A 19,268-nucleotide genomic window follows, 5' to 3' on the forward strand; every position below is an offset into this window, starting at 1 on the left:
CCAGTTTTGGCATTCATACAATCCCTGTGTCCCCAGAAATAGACAGTATTTTCCTGAAAAAAATCATACCTCACAGTAGTATTGCCCACTCCAGTTTAACACAGAAACTACATCTGCAACTCTCCATCATCATCTACTTCCTCCCCAAAATCATTAGCATGCTTCAATTCGTATTTCCACCTACAAGCAGATTTTCTTGGAGATCCTGAACAGACGTATAATCAACTAGTTCCAATTCACTACATTTAATAGCATAGTCTCTTCATTGTTATTAAAAATTTACTGGATGATTTTAAACAGGCAAATAATTTTTTTGTTTATGTTGAACACGATGAGGGAGGAATCAATATTTATCCCACCATCTTGTCAGAAAGGGGGAGGAAAGAATTCCATTACTGCTGCTTTTTTGGTCTCAAAAACTTACAAATAGTTTTCCATCAAGACTAAAAAAAGTGCTTTTTTAAGCAGTATCAATAGGACAGTCTCATGTAAAAGTTAAAGGAAAAAATTGAATGAGATTCCTTTACCTATTTTCATGTACTCTGGAGGTTGAAGTATCTAGCTCCTCCAAAGTTTGCTGAAAGAGTTCTTTGTTTTCGTTAATGAAGTGCCGTTGCATCTCAGACATCTGGGCCATGATCTTTTCCCTGCGCAATCTGGCAATCTCAGCTTTTCGCTTCCTTTCAGCTTTGTCTTTATCACGTGAACTCTGAAATTGTATTGTTCACTCAGTCATTATCAAAATCTTGTTGCAACAGACAATTTATTTTAGCAAGTGTTATCTGTAACTGATACTAACCTCCAAACAAGGAAAATCTCATAAAAAGAAAAAAGCAAAGTCTACCAAAAAGCTATTTTTGTGCCCTCTTTAGCTCCTGTTCAATGCCAGGTAGAACTGCAGAACCAGAAAGGTACCTCTCCCACTCAACCTTTAATTGTATTTTGTATTTCTCTTCCCTTTGAGCATTCATAAGAAAAAAAGGTGATTGACAGGTCTCATCTCTAGTGCTGCTCTTCCTCTGTACTACCCATGTTCCTTAATGTACCAGTGCTCCAAGGTCTTTGTGTGGTACCTAGAACGTCATGTCAAGCTAAGAAGACTGGCAGAGCCTATCTGGAATGACCTGCATGGTCAAAATACATAGATACCATTTGTTTAACAAGTTTCCATGGAGTCTGAAATTACGGGAAGAGCAGAATCATTAAATGCTGTGATCAATACTATGAACCATTCTAAGGAGTCAACTTGCAAAAGATTTGGAGACTACAATATACAAAGCAAAGAAAAACAGTCCACGGACTCTCCCAGTAGGTCTTTCAAACAAATAGGTATGACCTATAAGCTGTGAGACAGCATTTCAGAAATCACCGATGTTTCCCATCTTTGATTTAAAGCTGCAATTAAAAATATAGTCCTTTGTTTGTCACAACCCAGACCTGTTCCAGATCAGCTAACTGTTACAGCTTGCTTTTACCTCCTCCATAATATTTCCTTCTGTCTCGGCCACAGGACTTGTAGAAGAGCTTTCTCTGAGTTTCTTAATAGTATTAAAAGTCTGTAAGAAAAAAAACCCAACACTTAATTTGTTTGCGACATGTGAATATTACTATGTACACTATAATGCTGGACAGATAACTCAGTGTTGGATTCTAGAAGAGGGAAAAAAAGTAGGTAACACAAATCAACATGGGAAATCATCACAATATAACTAAAGTTTAAAAAAAAATATTCCATGATTTTCAACAATTACATTAAATAGATTTACCTTCAATATCCATCTGATCATGTCTTTGTGTACTTCCAGATGAGGTGCATTTTGCAGTGTTTCTAGCATAGCTAGTATACTAGGGGAATTATTGGGTGCCTCTCCTGGTCCTGAGAAAAAAATTTATGTAGACAATTGACTATACTGTTACCTGGCAAACTAATCATTCACTAACATTAAAACCAACACAAATCAAGAAATAAGACTTTTATATGTTCAGCAGCTGAAAAATTCCTTCACCAAATAGGCACAATATGCAACTTTCCCTCCTCAGCAAACATTTTCATGAGTACACTCTAAACCCTGGGAAGTCAGAGGAAATATTCTTAAAAGTCTTGCTCGTTGACTATATTTTCTTACAAGACAAAAGCACTGTATGTGCTCCCTGGCTGTTTTCATCTTGGGAGCTGCCATGTAGAACTTCCAGTATTTTATTTCCAACCTATTTGACACGGAAGAATCATACCTTCCGTGTCTCAGCAAAACTAGAGGCACTAGTCAGAGGATACAAAGGAAAGTCAAGATTGGAAGTCCCTTTAAGAACACAACTATGGATTTTGCAACTATAGCATCTGATCATGTATCGTGATCATCACCAGCACTCTTTGTTGAGACACTACTTAAAAGATACTAAGAATCAGATTTACCAGGAATTACTCAACTTTTGGATTTCTCCTCTGGAAAAGGCCTTTAGTATTGTTACTATCATAGAATCTACACATATGTAAAGCTTGTAAGTACAATCAACTTGGTAAAATTTTGATGGATAAACAAATACAACCTTCCAGTAAAGACTGTTTCAAAATAATAAAATATGAAATACTGGCATTTTCAGTTGCTTAAAATTTGCTATACATTTGAAAAGAAAGGCATACTTGATATTTTCTGAGTGAAGGTAAATGTTACAACGTTCTCCTCACTGAGATTCTCTAGATGTTGTTTTTCTTCTTGTAGTGCCATTCCAAGCAAATGCAAAACCTAGGTAAAAGTTATAAATTTTAGTTCTTTCCTTAAATACTTCATATACTTCTTTATACAGTTTGGGTAAATCACTAAGAGACAAGCAAGTCATATAGTAAAATTATAAAATAAGAATATATGTGAAGTTATTTCTACATGCATAATTCCAAAGATGGATTACAAAGGAGTAACAGTGTTTGTTTACAAATGCTTGAAACTTTGCCAGATAAAAAACACATTATATCACTTATATCTTTCTGTTTGCTGTCCTTTCTAGTGAGCGAGAAGTTTGTGCTTCTTAGCTTTCTCCCTAGCAAATGCACGTTGATATCGCAAGTCTCTGGACAGAAGCATGATGCACACTTTAAATCCTTTTTTACATACAAAATTTAATGGAAAAAAAGTTAACATTATTAAACTAAACTTACTCTAAACTCTAGCAACATATTTTAAAACAGTGTTAGCTTTTAGGTCAGTAAAAAGATGTAATCTCCTTGAAGTTAAAAATTGAAATTACCCTATTTGGCACTGAAATAGTCTGAATGGCATTTTAAATCTGAAATGCTTAAATCTTAGTGGTGACCTCTGTCAAGCTGAATCAACCACTTTGCCACCTCATACAAATTGGCAGGATGCTCTAGACAAAAAGCATTAGTGAATGCCTGGAATCAACACTGAAACCTGTGTAAGGAGAAAAGATAATCGCCAGAAAATCTGTAGCACAACTGGAATGCAACAGCGTAAGTATCTACAATAGTGGTGAAACCTGATCTGAGTCTTGGAAGCTTTTAAAAATTGTTTTAATAAGTAACAGTCAATTTTTCCTCACACTACCATATCTATCTAACAAGGTCTCATCAGGTATGGGCCACCTCTTCCAGATGTCTCGTATCAACTTTTGTGTGGCACTTCCAAGACAAGAGTGGTTGACTGGGGAAAGATGCAGTCCAATTGCATGGCACCAGTGAATACAAAATGCCATGAGCTTCTGAGCAAGTGATAGATTCCTAATGACTCGCACATGTTTGAGAACAACACAAAAGGCACTCAGCTGGCTGAGCATGTTTTAGTTCAGTTTCAGAAAAATAAAAATAAAATCTTACTCTATTCAACCAGTTATTCCAAAGCCTAGTACTCTCACATTACCTAAATGTAACTACATTCTTCAATTTTTGCGGCGATATGTAATACTGATACACTGTTCCGTTTTCAACTTTGTGTTATACAGAATTGCTAATGTTAAACTTAGCTATAAAAAGTAATAAACAGTAAGACTGAATGTCAAAAAAATTAATACTCAGTTTCAAAGCTGGTGTTTCACTGCAAAATGTTATTTAAAAATCTATCAATATTTTCGAAAAGTTTGGATTTGGACACTAAACCAACAACCCTGACCAGTATGAGCAGCCCTTTGACAGCAGTTCACCACGTACTTCTGCAGACTCCAAAAAGTTACCTTCATTGAGAACAAAATCTACAGTAACCCTCCAGGTTTCTAACAATCATTATAAACAGTGAGGAACAAACAGCTCAGTTGAGTTTCCCAGAACAGATACATTTTCAAGTTAGAAAATTATTTTCTGTATTTTATGATTTTTTCTAGTAACTTAGTCTAAACTGAAAGTAAGCAATGTCAAGAAAAAAGCTGACATGCTTTATCTGAACATGCAACAACTCAGATAAACTGGTTCTCTACCACAATAAACACAAACTATTTCCACCAATTCAAGCAGAATTCTTCCCTCTTGTGTGCATCCCATTAGAAATTCACTTCTGTCCTCCACTGATTTTTAAAAATATATTGCATTGGAGACAGGGGTTTCCGTAACCTTGTCTAACAGAAAACACCATTTATTTCTTATTCAGAGTATTCTGGATACGTTAGATACCAAGTACACAACCCGAATCTATAAAACCACATTAAAATGCTAAAATACATATTCTTTCCTTTAACATAAGCATAATTTTAAATAAGGAGACATACCCTTTGCAGCATGGACTCTGACCAGGCATAGCCATTGTGTTCTACTGCCCACTGCAGTATAGTTCCCATAATGCACAGCATGACGTCAGATTGCAAAATATTAACCAGACTTGCAAAAAGTGGGCAGAAAGGAGGAAGAACTGGCGGTGGAAGTGCTGAAAGGGAAATTATGTGTTTGACATTTCAGCATCTCTAAAATTTGCAACACCCATATAAAATGGCCAACTTTCAAACAGCTTAACCCAAGACAGTACACAGCTGCTTGGCGAGCAGTATCACAGGTAACAGGCTGCAACATTCAACATGGCTGGCATGTAACAGGAAAGCCAAAGGAATAAGCTGTTCAGAAGGCTGGTTCCACAATAGATCAGATTCCTACCTATAACCAGGGAAACGTAAGGGAAACTGCTACATTTTCAACCAATTTCTGGCTAGCCCCAAAAGAGGATATTAGTCTGTCAGGGCAATACACAGTTTGATAGGTGCTTCCCATCTTCTCTCAAAGAAAAATACCTGTATCTTCTCTGTTCTGTCTTTTCAGCTTTCTTTGTGCTTCCTCTGCCTGAAATAGAAGAATGAGGCCAATGTTACCCAAAAGCTGTACAAACATAAACCCAATAAAAAAGCACTGATGCTTTGTTATATTGTTACTGTTCTTTTCCCTTCTTCCCAGCCTTCAATAAAACAAGAAAGCTTCCATGCCTTTTCAGTTTGTCTTACATTCTACTTGTAAAGTAGGGCATGCATCTTCAAAATTAATCTTTCATCTTGAGCCACCTTGGATTCTTTTTCTAACATAAAACTGTAAGACAAGTCTGAGCTAAAGTGGCAATTTCCATAAAGGTAAGCAAAAATACAGATTGTTTGAATATTTTCAGTCAAATAAGATGTAAGGGAACACGCAGACAAGCTCTTCAAGGCCCACTGATTTCAACAGCTCTGTATAGGACATGGGATCTGGTGGCACAGAAGTCACTGCAAAATCTTGGCTGAATTTTGTTAACATTCTCAAATATGTTGACTTTAGAAGTTAACTCTTAACCAGCTGATAATACTTCTTCACAAAATTAAACTTTGGAAGAAAGACACAAAACAAACCCCAGGAAGTTAAATTCCTAGTTACCTTTGACTGCTCTGCCCTGGAAAAGTGATAGAAATACAGATTGAAGTTCCTGGTGCACTCTGGTTTCAATTCATAGAGCCCTCTGCCTGTTAATCCAGGTTTCCTACCAAAAAAAACAAGCAAAACCCCCAAAACTTATGTTTATTGCTTATTAAATTCCAAGCATAAATGGTTAACTAGAACAGCTAAAAAACTATTCAATGGGTATTCTAGAAATCAAATAAGTGACAGTATTAAGAATGATGCACATGAATAAAGCCATGGGAACACACCATGATGCAGCCCCCTTTATTCTCTCATTTTCACTAATACAGATTTTCCATTTTTAAAGCTGAAATATTAGAATAAAGGGAAACATACTTGAAGCATGCCACTTCTTCAATCACACTTTCCATTCCCGTCTCTCTGTTTTCCTACATTGAGTAAAAAGGCAAGACACTGTGTTACTGTAGTTCTTCGAATAAACACATTCAAGTATCATACAACACTAGATACGCATGTGAAACAAATGTAGTACAAAGTCATTATACTGGCACTCAAGAGAACGCTAAAGAATGGAACATAAAGATACATTCAGGACTACCACCTCTGCAAAAAATATTTTTACAAAATCATGATGCCACCCCAAAATTTGGATTTTCAAATTGTTCAAGTTTGAAGTATTTAGAACAGTGAAAATGTGGAATTTGTCCCTGCCCATGGCATGGGGTTGGAACCAGGTGATCTTTAAGGTCCCTCCCAATCCATACCACTCCATGATTTCAGAATTTATCATTAGAAGTACTACAACTATAGTAGATTAGCTTTTCAATTTTGACTGTCTTTGGAAATCATGTTTAAAAGATTACTTTAAAAATATTCTAAAAAAAAAGAAAAAAAAAAGCAGCGCTTTGCTATCCTACTAAACTGCTCATACCAGCATTCAGATTAATGCTTCTGTCCATGCAAATTAAGCATTTATGTTACACAAATCATTATACTGTGCCTGATTCCATGCCATTTCAATTATTGTTAGGCTTTAAAATATAACAGCTTATATTTCTGGATAGCTCTCACAACCCACTTCCATACATCTATTCAGGGTTTACAAGCAGACTGCAGAGACTGCTGGCCAGATGGCCTGATAAGATACATATTAAAAAGAGAAAAGAGATGAAGAAGCTCTCAGAATCCTGCCTCTTTCATATGCTGTTTTTTCTTCTATAGCTCTTTCTTACCTTCTCCATGACAACTATTCATCTGTATTCAAGCTAACCTTGCTCTTAGGATAATCGTGCTGCTCCCATTCCACATTAAGCAGCATAAACTTCTGTAAGAAAATTTTTCAGCAGTCACCCTTATAAAGTTAGTTTCTTCCACCCCACGTTACTTACATCTTCAGGTAATGCCTTTACCAATTCACTGTGAGCCATTGGCCTGATGCTCAGCTGATGGATGATCTCTCGTTTGATTTCATCTGTTGCATTTACTTGTCCTATTCCAGGACTGAACCTTTCCCCTGTAAAAATAAAATATTTTTTTTTTTTTAGGATTTTTAGTATTTATCTATCTTCTTTTGAAACTTCAAGGAAAAGTATGGGAAATAAATGTCTTCTGTGGTATCTCGTGTTCACCTACCAGTGTTCAAAAATTCATTACATTAATCTAGTGCTAGTTTCATGGCTTTTCTCCTAGGAAAGGAGTCAGAACTACATGAAGTCCAAAGTACAACTGCATTTGGGATGACAATGAAGAATGCTTATTCCAGACCATTCAAGAGACTAAATTTTGAAAATTAAATGTATTCTGAACTTACCAACAATCATTATAATGAGGTATAGCATCTCTTCTATAAGAGTGTTATTTTGTTGAACAACATCCTGAATTAAAATAAACAAAGAAACAAATTTACATTTTTCAATTAAGGGCAGACGAATTATTCCATATGCTGAAAATATTTTTTTCAGCACTTCAGATCATTGCCTGTTTTCAACCCTTAGCACTCCCAAATTAAGCTATGCTGACATGCAATCACAGTTGCCTTAAACTTCTTAAACAATGCAAAAATTATGCATCGGTGACATTTACCAGTTTGACAGGTAAAAATATTTATGCATATTTCAAACTGATCAAACAAAATTAAAACAGGATAGGTTTTGGTTTTTTAATCAAGAAATTGCAGTGTCTCAGTACAACAGTATCTGATACACTTTCACAAACAAAACTGCAGATTTTTTATTGCAGTAGTACAATAAATACCTTGTTAGTATTTTCTGTGCTAAATCTTTTGCCATAGTCTGGAGTACTAAATATCTGATACAGTTCAAAGCGACTCAGCATTATCATTAAGAAGTGATTTGGATCCATCATAGACACACCTGTCTATTAAAGAAAAAAAAAAAGCATTATAAACCGAAAATAGATTGGGGATTATTATAAAATATTTATATATTTATATACAATGTTCACAGTACATTCCTTATGAAATTCATTCCTCTCTCTATTCTGGGCATGAAGATGTAGTTACTTAAGTTTAACCTCTTAGGACTCCAATAGCACAAGTGACTGCATGTTTGACAAGCAAGATCCAATGCTTTATCAATAATTTCTGACACCCTTTTAAGTGTAGAATATTCAGGGTTATTCCTTCTGTCTCAAATACTCTAAATATAATTCAGTGAAAGACTTCTGGTTGGTTCATTTTTCTCTACAATCCTGTTCCCACTGGCTCAACTTTTAGAAGGTATAATACCACTTCGTATATAGCACAAAGATTTTAGAAACAAATTCCAATTCTCAACACAACAGCTGAAGACTTTAGCAAGACTTCCCAAACCTTCCTAGAAAGAATACTAATGTTTCAATGTAGCCGCAAACATTTACTTCCATTTCTGAAAACTACTGGCCAAAGATTTTTCTGATTATTAAAGAAAGTGTATAAGCTAGCCCATTACAAATATTTGTTCTCAGTTTACAGCTAATGGGACCATCTTTAAAACAGAATAATTTTCAACAAAACTGAATGATATCTAGCCGAATGGGCAGCTGCAGGTGATTGTTAAAAACTAGGGGCAGATCAAGCCTCAGAGAAACACATCTGAAAGCAGAAGTAACTCAGGACATATGCATCACATTGAGCATTGCTAACTCTAGGTAAGATTTGAGTGACTTCCTGAAAAAGGATTTTGCTGTCTACATGAACTATGCACCTGAAGCTGCAAATTTTAGCATTCATCACCCTCAACAGATAAGTAATGCATCAGACCTCTCTGTGTCAAAACTAAGTAGACTGCCAGATTTGTAAAATTTCTTCTGAAGAAAAAAAAACCCAAACCCATAAACTACTATTTTTCCAATGGGGTTCCATTTTCTATCCAGCGTTTTAGACACAAACTTTGAAGGGAGGGAGAAGAAGCAACACATACATACAGTACATTACTGAAGACCTGCAGACTCACACAGCTGCCAGAACAGCACGACTCAGTAATTAAAATGTTACATTCTTGAAGATTTAGCATTACATACATGTTACACTGAAAATTCTGCACTTCCTACAGTATATTTAAAAAACAAGGATTACAACAAAGGTATTTCCTTTATAAATGACCCCATAAAGACACAGATGCAATAAAAAAATATAAGTCCTTCCACAAAAATTGACTTTTTTCCTTGTCATCAGAAGTTTCTGATGGAGCTAAAAACCAAATGCACACGTATCCTGAAAATGCTCGATAAGAATGCAAACTGCTACAAGTGGTTACCTGAAGCATTACTATGTCCTTGTCAAACATCTCCCTCCTGCACTTCACATTATGATAGTAGTAAATCTGAAACAAAAAACAAACCACAATAATTAACAAACATAATATTTAACCTAAATTGCTTTTCATTCTGGAAAAATAAATTTTGTTATATAGTATTACCAAACAAAAAATGTATCTGAGCTTTGAAAAAAATTATACATTTGTATGCAAAAAGCATTTTTACATACCACAAAACAAGCACAATTGCTGGCCGGATTGTATCGGTCTAACATCTAGATTGCGAACTCTTAGAAGGAAAAATCTTGGGCTACGTTTTAATATATCTATTTGTTTACCACTATATATCTGTTATATACTGCAACATATCTACTGTTTACTTGAAATTCACAAAAGAGAAAGCCCTTGCAGTTGGAGAAATGTTCTTTCTTTGCTCCTCGAATTGCTCTTAAAACATTTGAGATAGGACCTTTCAGGAATTGCCAGTTTCAGCAAAACATTAATATTGTGACGGAATCATACTTAACCCAAACCATCCTGGGAGTGAGCTCCACAGGACCACACCATGCAGCAGCAACAATGCAATCACTGCATGGCACTGAAATGTGGGCAAGGTTGATTCTACCACAACTAAGCAAAAATAAAAAGGACTGTAAAGTTTCTACCTGGGACTGGGAACTATCTTCAGCGTGCTAAACTTTCCTTTAGAAACACACCACTTCTCACCAGGATTACCTGGAAGAGAGCTAGGCATGCCTTCCCTCTCTTCCTCACAGATATAGATGCCCATTCCTGTCTTCTGGGAAAGTATCCAAAAGGAGCTGACTGAAAATAAGCTCTCCAACACCAAAGGAAAGAGAAAGGACTTCCAGGCTGTGGGAGCCATATTACCTAAACTGAACTAGGCTCTTAATTTTCCTTGGTTTTCGGCATCTTGAAGTTAACAGAGACTTATTTCTCCACCAAAAACTATGGACACTGCTATAATTGTGCATAGCTAGAGCTCCTTTTCCTTTAATAATGGCAATAAAGGACATCACTTTATTAAGATCCTTTAGGTTAAGAGGCAAGAAAAATGTAATATGTTTAGGCAGCTTAATTCAGCCTCCTAGTACACATGCATTGCAATTATCTAGTGAAGATGGGGTCTTGTGGGAGGGAAAGAATTTTCTTGCACATAAATCAAGTTAACACCTCACAGAACTAAATCCTATTTCTGTTATAATTATGTCTTGCTGAGAAAATTACTTTAGACTATCACCGTGGTGGGTGGCACTGACACTACAGTACCCATTTTATAGTTTTTAATGCTTGAAATACCCAAGACCTAATTCATACAAACACAGAGAATGTAAGTTTAGAGATGGATGGACCTAGTCTCCAGAGTATGAAAGAAATATGAAAGATAAAAGCCAAGAAACACTCTGTTCTATGCTGCTTCTAATGCTTCTGTGTGGTCTTTGGATTTCAACTAATTTATAAACATAAATGGTAATAATATTTAATAGTGCATATTTTTATATTTGAGACACTTTTATGTGAAGGTTATGAATGCACTACCGAAGATGCACAGATCTAATTCTGCACTTCATGCTGCTGGCTATTGGACAGTCCACAGCAAAAAGGCCAGGAGTCATTAACTGTATTATACTGAAACTTCTTTGTGCACAGAGCACCAAGTTCACTGAGCACTGCAGCAGCCCTGAAACAAAAAAGCAACTTCTGACTAAGAAATCAAAGACCAGTGCAAAAGCCCAAATTTCAAACGATGTGAGTGCTGATATAAGCCTCCCTCACATTGCCTTCCATAACATTTATGTAAGTGACGTTTGTAAACTACAGAAAGGGGAGGTTCTGAGATCCAAAATCATCTTGGGGGAGTTATCAGAAAACAGTGATTCTACAGCTACTATGCACTTACCTGATTAACAAGAGAGAACCCATTTCTTCTCCACATCCCTGCATGTACTTGGGCACACAGGACTAGGCATCGTAGAGGATGTTCTATTAACATAGGTGGGCTAAGTTCACTCTGCATTAAGAAAATGAGGTATTTTGATATATAAAGAGAAAATAAAACAGGACTGAAATGGAGGATTATAGTTATGATCATTAAAATATTTTGGCATTAGAAAACAAAGCAAATCCAACACACATATTACAGAAGTTTGATGAGCCTATTCACAACTTATCCAATTGTTGTTAACCAACCTCACGTTCTGTCTTTGCTCCACAGCAGCAGTCCACAAGGGCTTTACTTTATTCTTAAAAACAGTACATTTTGTATTTTAGAACATCAACACTACCAATTTAATAGCACTGTCATTTGGTTTCTTTCATTTAAAGGTTACGTACTTCTTTGAAAAGACACTGAGATTTCTTGTCCCAGTTATGTTTTCTCCTTTTTTATCTTATTCTTTTAAACTTCCCCTTAAGGAAACAGTGTATCAATAAGAACATGCAGGAAGCAAGAAATAGCTGGGGAAGAAAATTAGAACCTAGGCCAAGCCAAGGACAAGGAATCAGATCCTGCCAGGAGTTCCTGAAAACAGTTTCTACTACAAAAAGAAGATAATGCATGAAGAACAAAATACCAGCCTTAAACCTGAGTCTTGTTATTTAAGAGAGCAATACCGATCACTTATGCTCCGGTCATGAATATCTAGGTATTAATCTTTCAAGAGGTAATTTTTTTCTACTAAAGAGAGTCTCTCTGAACAGAATTCATAGCAAAAAGGTCCTTTGTTTTATTACATAATATCCTACACTTACATGACCAATTTCACGTTCAGCATTAATTATATCTAATGAATAAACTACATTTAATTACGTACCAGGGGTAGCAGCTCTGGAAACTTATATGCCACTTCAGTTTTACTCAGCAAAACATGCAAGCCTATATAAATACATGAAACACATACATAATATTACACACAATATTTTATGTAATTTGAATAAGACAAGAAAAGGTTATTTAATTTACTATTGGACCATTTTCTGGATACAGCTACAAGTCAGTCCGCAGATCTATCACCCTGGAGCTACACAGCTATTTCCTGAAGAGACATATCATAAAGCATACATTTTAGGAGAATTAAAGTCTTCCCCTTGTGTCTGTATAAACTTGCTGTGCAAGTGAGATTTTTGACTTTTGACTGTCATGTCCCCTCAGTGACAGCCAAGAGTCTATCAGGACAAATTACAGACAACAGCTACCTCATCCTTGCTATCAGCCCTTAGTTATGAAATCCCTCAGGAACTCCTGAATACCTCATGGGGCCCCTACAAAATATTTAAGAGTTTTCTAGTTTGCTTAGTTTTAAAGCTACAAGGGTTTTGCTTAAATATTCAAACATTCAAAGTTATTTGAAAGTGAGCTGCATAGTATTTTGCCTAAGAATTCTCTCTTTCACTTCATTACCTGTGAATTTATCATATCACTTTCTGATTAGTGAAATTCATCAACCTTTTTTCAACACAACTGTTAAACAAGATAGGCACAATATAAAGAAAAAGTTATAGCTTAATTTTCTGGTGACACATCTGTTTGATAAATCTGTTGTCTAACAGAATGTTTATTAGTCTATTCCATCTGACAGCTAAACATATTTCAAAAGTCAACTACAGTCCGTATTTTGTTGCATTTCTTTTGCGTCACTCAAGTGGCAAAAGCAGCAGTAACTGCCAACACACCCCCAGTCACAAATCCAGAGGGATGAAACAATCTCCCCCAGGCCTGAAACAGTAACAATTTCTCCAATGCTTGGGAACACTTTGCCTAAAGGCTATCGAATAGCAAAAAAACAGCCAAAATGCATCCTATTCAGGCTATTGTGTGGTTCCTTATGTACACACAAATATAAATCATGTTTATACAACATTTATCATTTCCTGAAATATTTTAAGTTAGTTCATACCTGCAAGTAAACGAGAAACTGGGAGATGAATGCTAACTTTTTCCTGAGAAACACAGTATCTGATGGTCTCAACTGAATGTCCACACATACTGAGAACAATAGGCTGTTCTCCATCAGTAAAACCACTATGACACTGCATCAACACAGTCAGGCATTTCTTGTAAGCTTCAATCAACACTTTTTCCTAAAGGAAAGATCACAGTTTACAGAGATTATGAAAAAATAGAGCTCTGCAAAATAATACAGCCAATGTAAAAAAGTCTGACGGGTTTGCCGTTTCTAACTTTATCAACAGTCCTGCAAAATTAAGATAAGGAATCCAACAAAAAGAGCTGAATTAAGGGCAGCACAGATTGCAAAACTCATACCAGTATGTATGATTAGAAAAATACCCACTATTTGGGTTTTTTGGAGGAGGTGTTCGTTTGTTTGTTTTGTAACCGATATTATGGAAACTTTCTGAGCAACAATCATATTAGGCCAGTAAAAACTGCACATTAATTAACAGCAAAAGATTAAAGCCAGCTTGAATATAAAATATTCTAGGATCACTTGCTCTACGGCCGTATTTTATCATGCTGAAGTTCTGGACTCCTAAAACTTGAAACACTTCACAGAACGGAAACATGATTTATGATCAGGCAGCATTTGGTAGATCAAGGGCCTGCTCCTCTCCTCCCTCTTCTCTGAAAATTATAATATGACAGTGTTGTGACAATCATAACTTCCAGATGTGTGACAGAACTCTCTCTGCAGTATTTTTTAAAAGGCTTAAGCACATTCTTATGAATTGGTCAGTTCCAGCCACAAAAGATGTATTTACATACAGAAAAGATTTGTGCTTGCTCAGCGAAGATGATCTTCACTTATGGTGGAGTTACATGTTTAGTGCAGTTGTTACACATATTAATGCTTGGGTTTTTTTCCCCCTTCATATATTCACATGGAAAAACAATTCAGAAGGAACTTACATCTAATGCACACCAGTCCTGCATCATTGATATAACAAGCGTTAATTTCATCTGCAATGTAAATGCTGCTTCCCATTCTGGTTCCATTTCTATGTGTTGTCCTACTTGACGAGTTATTGGATCCATACCCTAGAACAAAAAATACATTGACAACATTAGCGTAAGTGTGAGACAGTGGTTACCTGTTCTTATAAATATATTGTTGCTTCAACAAGAAAAAAGAAGCTTGGGACTACTTGAAAAGGAATTATACACATCAAAATAACAACAACAAAATGAAACAGGAACTGGAAGAGAAGAATACTGATACAAGAAAGGTTCTGGATATGAGCATGAGCTCTGTTTATTATTAACACCTGCAGAGATTTTAGTAGTATAAGCAGTACAACAACATTTGCATATATACATTATCTTACACATACATCTTGTTTTTTGAATGTTATTTTCTAGGGATGTGCTATTAAATGCAGTTAAGTACTAACTAAAGACTGGGTACTACAATACCTAAGCAGCTCTTGGCGTAAGAAGAAAAAAAAAAACCAGCATGATCTGAGGATTACAATATATATTCAAGAGGTTATCATAAACAGACTAATGAAAGCTAAGTACTGGAGAAAGGTACACTACCGAAGTACTGAAAAATGGGAGTGATTGACTTATACCTTACTGACTGTACAGTCAATTTGCCCTTGTAAAAGCTGCACTGCTTTTAAAATACTGCTCTTAAGGTAACATAGCACATGAAAAGGCTGGGGGGAAAAAAACACCACAGTGAAGACATCTATTTGTATGTCAGGAACTATATATTCCTCAATACAAGGAGCAACTTGGCTGACACTTAAGGAGTAACTGGAGTTCTCACTATGAAGGAAAGTTGGTTAAGCCGGACCAGATTTCACTCAATTAATTGTCTTGCCTGTCGCTACAATTGCAAAATATGCCCAAAATTATAGTCTTCTTTTTGAACCACTGTTCCTTTTTATTGCCCTCTACAACAAACTAAACTTAAGAAAAGTTAGGTGAGAAGTTCTGTTACAGGAAAACAAGAGAACTCCAAAAGTTATACTGCACTGAAGTTATAAAAAGGAGAGTACATTAAATTTATTCCATTTTAGTATCATGATAGCCAACTTCCTGCTTTAAATTTGCAAAATTATGCAATTCACAGATTTACATACCTGCATACATTTGAGTAATTCTAAGAAGGCATCAAAACCCTCTAGGAACTTGTGTCTCAAGTCATCTGACCATTCAGTTGGCTTACTTATCAACACATACCTGGGTACATTAGAAAGATGCAGGTGTTAATTTTATTTTCTTTTTTTCCCTCCTCAGTTGATCAAATCAGCACATAGTTAATATACTTACTTGAGATCCAAAATAAGGCTCTGAACACGCCTGAATTTGAAAGCCTGCAGAGCAGTGTAACGTTCAAACTGAAACCTGCCTTGGATGTCACGGTGCCTTAAGTGATCCATAAAAGTTTTGATGATAGTGGTCATGAGATTTTCTTCTGTTATTAGCATTCGAGCCTATGCCAAAGTACATTGAAATTTGCTGTAATTAACAGACACATCTAACAAGAGTTTCACACTGCACCATGAAGTTTATAAAATACATGAACTTTTATCCAAAATAGTTACATCAATAATTAAAACAGAAGAACATGTTGAAAGCCAATCTTCCAAACATTCACAGAAAAAAAAAAAAAGCAATCTAGCCAGAAATTATCATAACCCAGATCTCTTTCTTCAGATCCCTTCCGTACAGAAGTTTGACTATGGTTAGGCTCCTGCTAACCTATATAATTATGACACAAGACATATGTTATTACGTGTCTTATAATTAACTTGAACCTCCCTTTAAGTATGTGTTGTCTCTTCTCATATAATTTAAGTATAAGCCCTTCAGGGGAGCGGCAGCTCTTCTGTTTTCTGTTTACAAACTGTCAAGCGCTGTGGTGAACATAGCGTCTGCTGAACTACTAAGGATAGGTATAGTGCAATTTCCACATGGAAATTACGTGAAAAGACTTATGATCCTCCTCAAAGGCTACTACATACATCTATGTGTTATAGGAAACAAAATCAACAGGCATTGCAAAGTCTGATGAAAATCATCTTCCATGCCCAACATAACCTAATACAACCCCACAACAGAGTAGGGGGCACTAAGAAGTTACTTCCACGTCCTACTTGTGAGCTCTTCCAGAACTCCCCCATTCTGTTGGTTCTCAAAGGAAAATGGGATGAGTCTTGCAGTTCTCAGGCCTCATGAGGATTTTATTGTGTGACTGGTAGATTCAAGAAGACTGGCCACTCTGCTCTACCTTAACACCACTGTGGTTGTTGACTACAGCTTCTGGGTTCTACAGTTGCTAATAATATTGCAAAATACAGTTTCTAAAATGCTACTGCAAGGGGAAAAAAATATTATCTAATAGTTCACATTTTCCCCCAAAAAATCACCATGAACACAACCATCAGTCCTCCCTCAAACCAAAAAAAAACCTCAGTTACGTGAGAGCTCAAACTCTTAAATTACTAAGATCAGTTTGAAAATGTTACTGGGGGGCAGTGGGGTGGTTTTACATTCTTCCACTTACTCATTCAGTAAAGAATGAATGGCTCTAAATATATACAAAATAATTCTTAATTTATATGGTAGGATCTTATTATAATTACTTGCACATTATCAGTCTATTCCATCCTTCTACAAAACAGCCAAAACCAATTTGCTTTACTTTTTTTGCAGTTTTGAAATAGAAAACACACAAAAGGGACACTGTAATTATTCTCCTCCAAGGAAATGTCTGAAATTACATCTTAAAAAAAATTCATGTATTAATGCACTTATTCCACCACTCCATTTGCCAAATGAAAAAATAATAAAACAACCATCTGAATAACAGTAATAGGTTAAGTCTAACTGTAAGTCTAAATATTGGCAACATTCTTATTGACAGTTTCAAAATTAAAAAAGGTAACACAATACTGCCCTGAACCATGGAAACAAAATCCTGAGGTCCTATTGAATTCCCATGAATAACATCCACCACTACAAAAGTGAAAAACACCTTTGCTCAGTATCATGACTACCATGCTACTACGGATTTTTAGAGCTGAATTCGGCTGATTAAATTTGGAAGGATACAGAAGCATTCATTTTTTAAACAATTCTATCTGTGAACATCAGACTTTTATTTCCAGTACAGCTCCAAACTTGTCTTTGCTTGTATTACGACCTAGACAAATCAAGACTTATTTGGAGACCGGAGGAAAAGAAGAAGTTTCCCAAACAAGGATAATCTGGTGAAAGACCAGCAGAGTCAGTGAGCTGGGAGAAGTAACAGTGGCTGAAGCACTGGAACAAAAATTAACTGGAAACCTGAAAGAAGGCATTGTCCAAGTCCAGAAGCACCAAAGGAAGTAGGGAGTATCATGAGACAATTCTTTCTTGCACTTGTATTGACTGGAAAATTACCATGAAGTGGATTATTTATAAAACTGTACCAAAACGGTATGCCCTGAAACGATGATATGCAAACCATAACGTAGATTTCTACAAACAGAAACTGTGGCTCAGCATGATGAGGAATTTAAATGTTACGTGTGTGTGTTTAAATAAACATTTAAGTATCTTTCTAAAAAAAGTAAAAGACAAACATAAAAAGAAAAACCAAAAACACCCAGCCTACTCTGGGAAGTCATACTCAAACTGTACAATGCGAATGCTTTAACTCCTAAACCCACAGCAATGCATGTAAACAGCCTGACTGCTGTGCAGCAGCAGCGCCCTGCATTTCCACAGTAACATTAAAGATATCTGCAGTCTCGATTCAAGAACCTTGAGTGGCTTTTAACAAATAAAGATTTCCTTTTTTGGTCTTTCAGTACTTACAAGAGAAGGCACTGTGAATATCTGTATCGAGAGGTCAGCAATTGAGAACTCTCTGTCGTGGTCATCTTTCATAAAATCACTCTGCAATCGCTCATAGTTCTATTAAGAAGGAGGCAAAAAAAGGCAAGGAGTGCCAACTATCAGTTTTTAAAAGAAAGACAGGCACTACTCACCAGAGTAGGTACAGTGAAGAGTTGGACAGACAGAGCAGCCACCGATACTGCCCGTTCGTGATCATCCTCCATATAATCTCTCTGCAACTGCCGGTAATTCTAAACAACAAGGGGAAATTCACCTCTAATCCACACTGACCTGATTTTTTAATTTAAATGTCTGCTCTGGGAAACTTTAATGCCACGATAAAGGGAAGAGTAGCTCTTACAGATTATTATATAGATATTTTGTACAAAGCACATGACAATTTAATCTGCTCACGCGTGAGATCTACTCACTCTCATTCTCACAACAAAGGCTGATACTTTATTTTCTACTCCAAAAAATTAATTGTCTTCAGCAGAGTGAGCAGAATTTTGCACTGCTGATTTAAAGCATTTCAAATACTAGTTACTGCAGAAATACTAATCAGCATAACTGAATTTCAGCACTATTTCTGAGTAGTGCTGTCACAGCTTACACCTCAATAATGAGAGGCAATAAGCTCTTAAGAAGTGATAGCCTGCACAGTTGACGGTGAAGACAAAAACATGTGAACTGTTTTAGTTCTGGGGAGCCTGGAAAGCTCATTTTCTTCCCAGGAGATGAGATACCATTATAACTAATATTTTGAAGACAGAAATAAGGTAGTCAGCATTTCATTTCAACTTTTCGCTTCCAAAAAAAAAAAAAAGGAAAAAAATTCTGGATAACAGTTCATTTGAAGCACTGTATGCTAACTAAACTCTCCTCG

General features: G+C 36.0%; 1 protein-coding gene across 2 annotated transcripts in view; it reads right to left on the reverse strand.

Moving 5' to 3' along the window:
- Positions 1 to 19,268, reverse strand: part of UBR2 (ubiquitin protein ligase E3 component n-recognin 2) — a 60,016-nt gene that overhangs the window by 18,595 nt on the left and 22,153 nt on the right. Inside the window, exons 11-29 of one of the 2 annotated variants that reach the window (XM_037405295.1) lie at positions 18,362 to 18,460; positions 15,830 to 15,993; positions 15,640 to 15,739; positions 14,462 to 14,590; positions 13,491 to 13,674; positions 12,408 to 12,469; positions 11,495 to 11,605; positions 9,574 to 9,639; positions 8,072 to 8,194; positions 7,629 to 7,692; positions 7,207 to 7,331; positions 6,194 to 6,246; positions 5,834 to 5,936; positions 5,224 to 5,272; positions 4,711 to 4,865; positions 2,642 to 2,744; positions 1,767 to 1,876; positions 1,476 to 1,556; positions 528 to 709 (exon numbers count right to left, since the gene is read on the reverse strand). In XM_037405295.1, coding sequence (XP_037261192.1) covers positions 528 to 709; positions 1,476 to 1,556; positions 1,767 to 1,876; positions 2,642 to 2,744; positions 4,711 to 4,865; positions 5,224 to 5,272; positions 5,834 to 5,936; positions 6,194 to 6,246; positions 7,207 to 7,331; positions 7,629 to 7,692; positions 8,072 to 8,194; positions 9,574 to 9,639; positions 11,495 to 11,605; positions 12,408 to 12,469; positions 13,491 to 13,674; positions 14,462 to 14,590; positions 15,640 to 15,739; positions 15,830 to 15,993; positions 18,362 to 18,460 — 2,063 coding nt within the window. Of the gene's footprint in view, positions 1 to 527; positions 710 to 1,475; positions 1,557 to 1,766; positions 1,877 to 2,641; positions 2,745 to 4,710; positions 4,866 to 5,223; positions 5,273 to 5,833; positions 5,937 to 6,193; positions 6,247 to 7,206; positions 7,332 to 7,628; positions 7,693 to 8,071; positions 8,195 to 9,573; positions 9,640 to 11,494; positions 11,606 to 12,407; positions 12,470 to 13,490; positions 13,675 to 14,461; positions 14,591 to 15,639; positions 15,740 to 15,829; positions 15,994 to 18,361; positions 18,461 to 18,534; positions 18,634 to 19,268 lie in introns of both variants that reach the window. The other variant, XM_037405296.1, reaches the window with a different exon arrangement.

This window comes from Falco rusticolus, chromosome 12, assembly GCF_015220075.1.
Source record: "Falco rusticolus isolate bFalRus1 chromosome 12, bFalRus1.pri, whole genome shotgun sequence".
Classification (NCBI taxonomy): domain Eukaryota; kingdom Metazoa; phylum Chordata; class Aves; order Falconiformes; family Falconidae; genus Falco; species Falco rusticolus.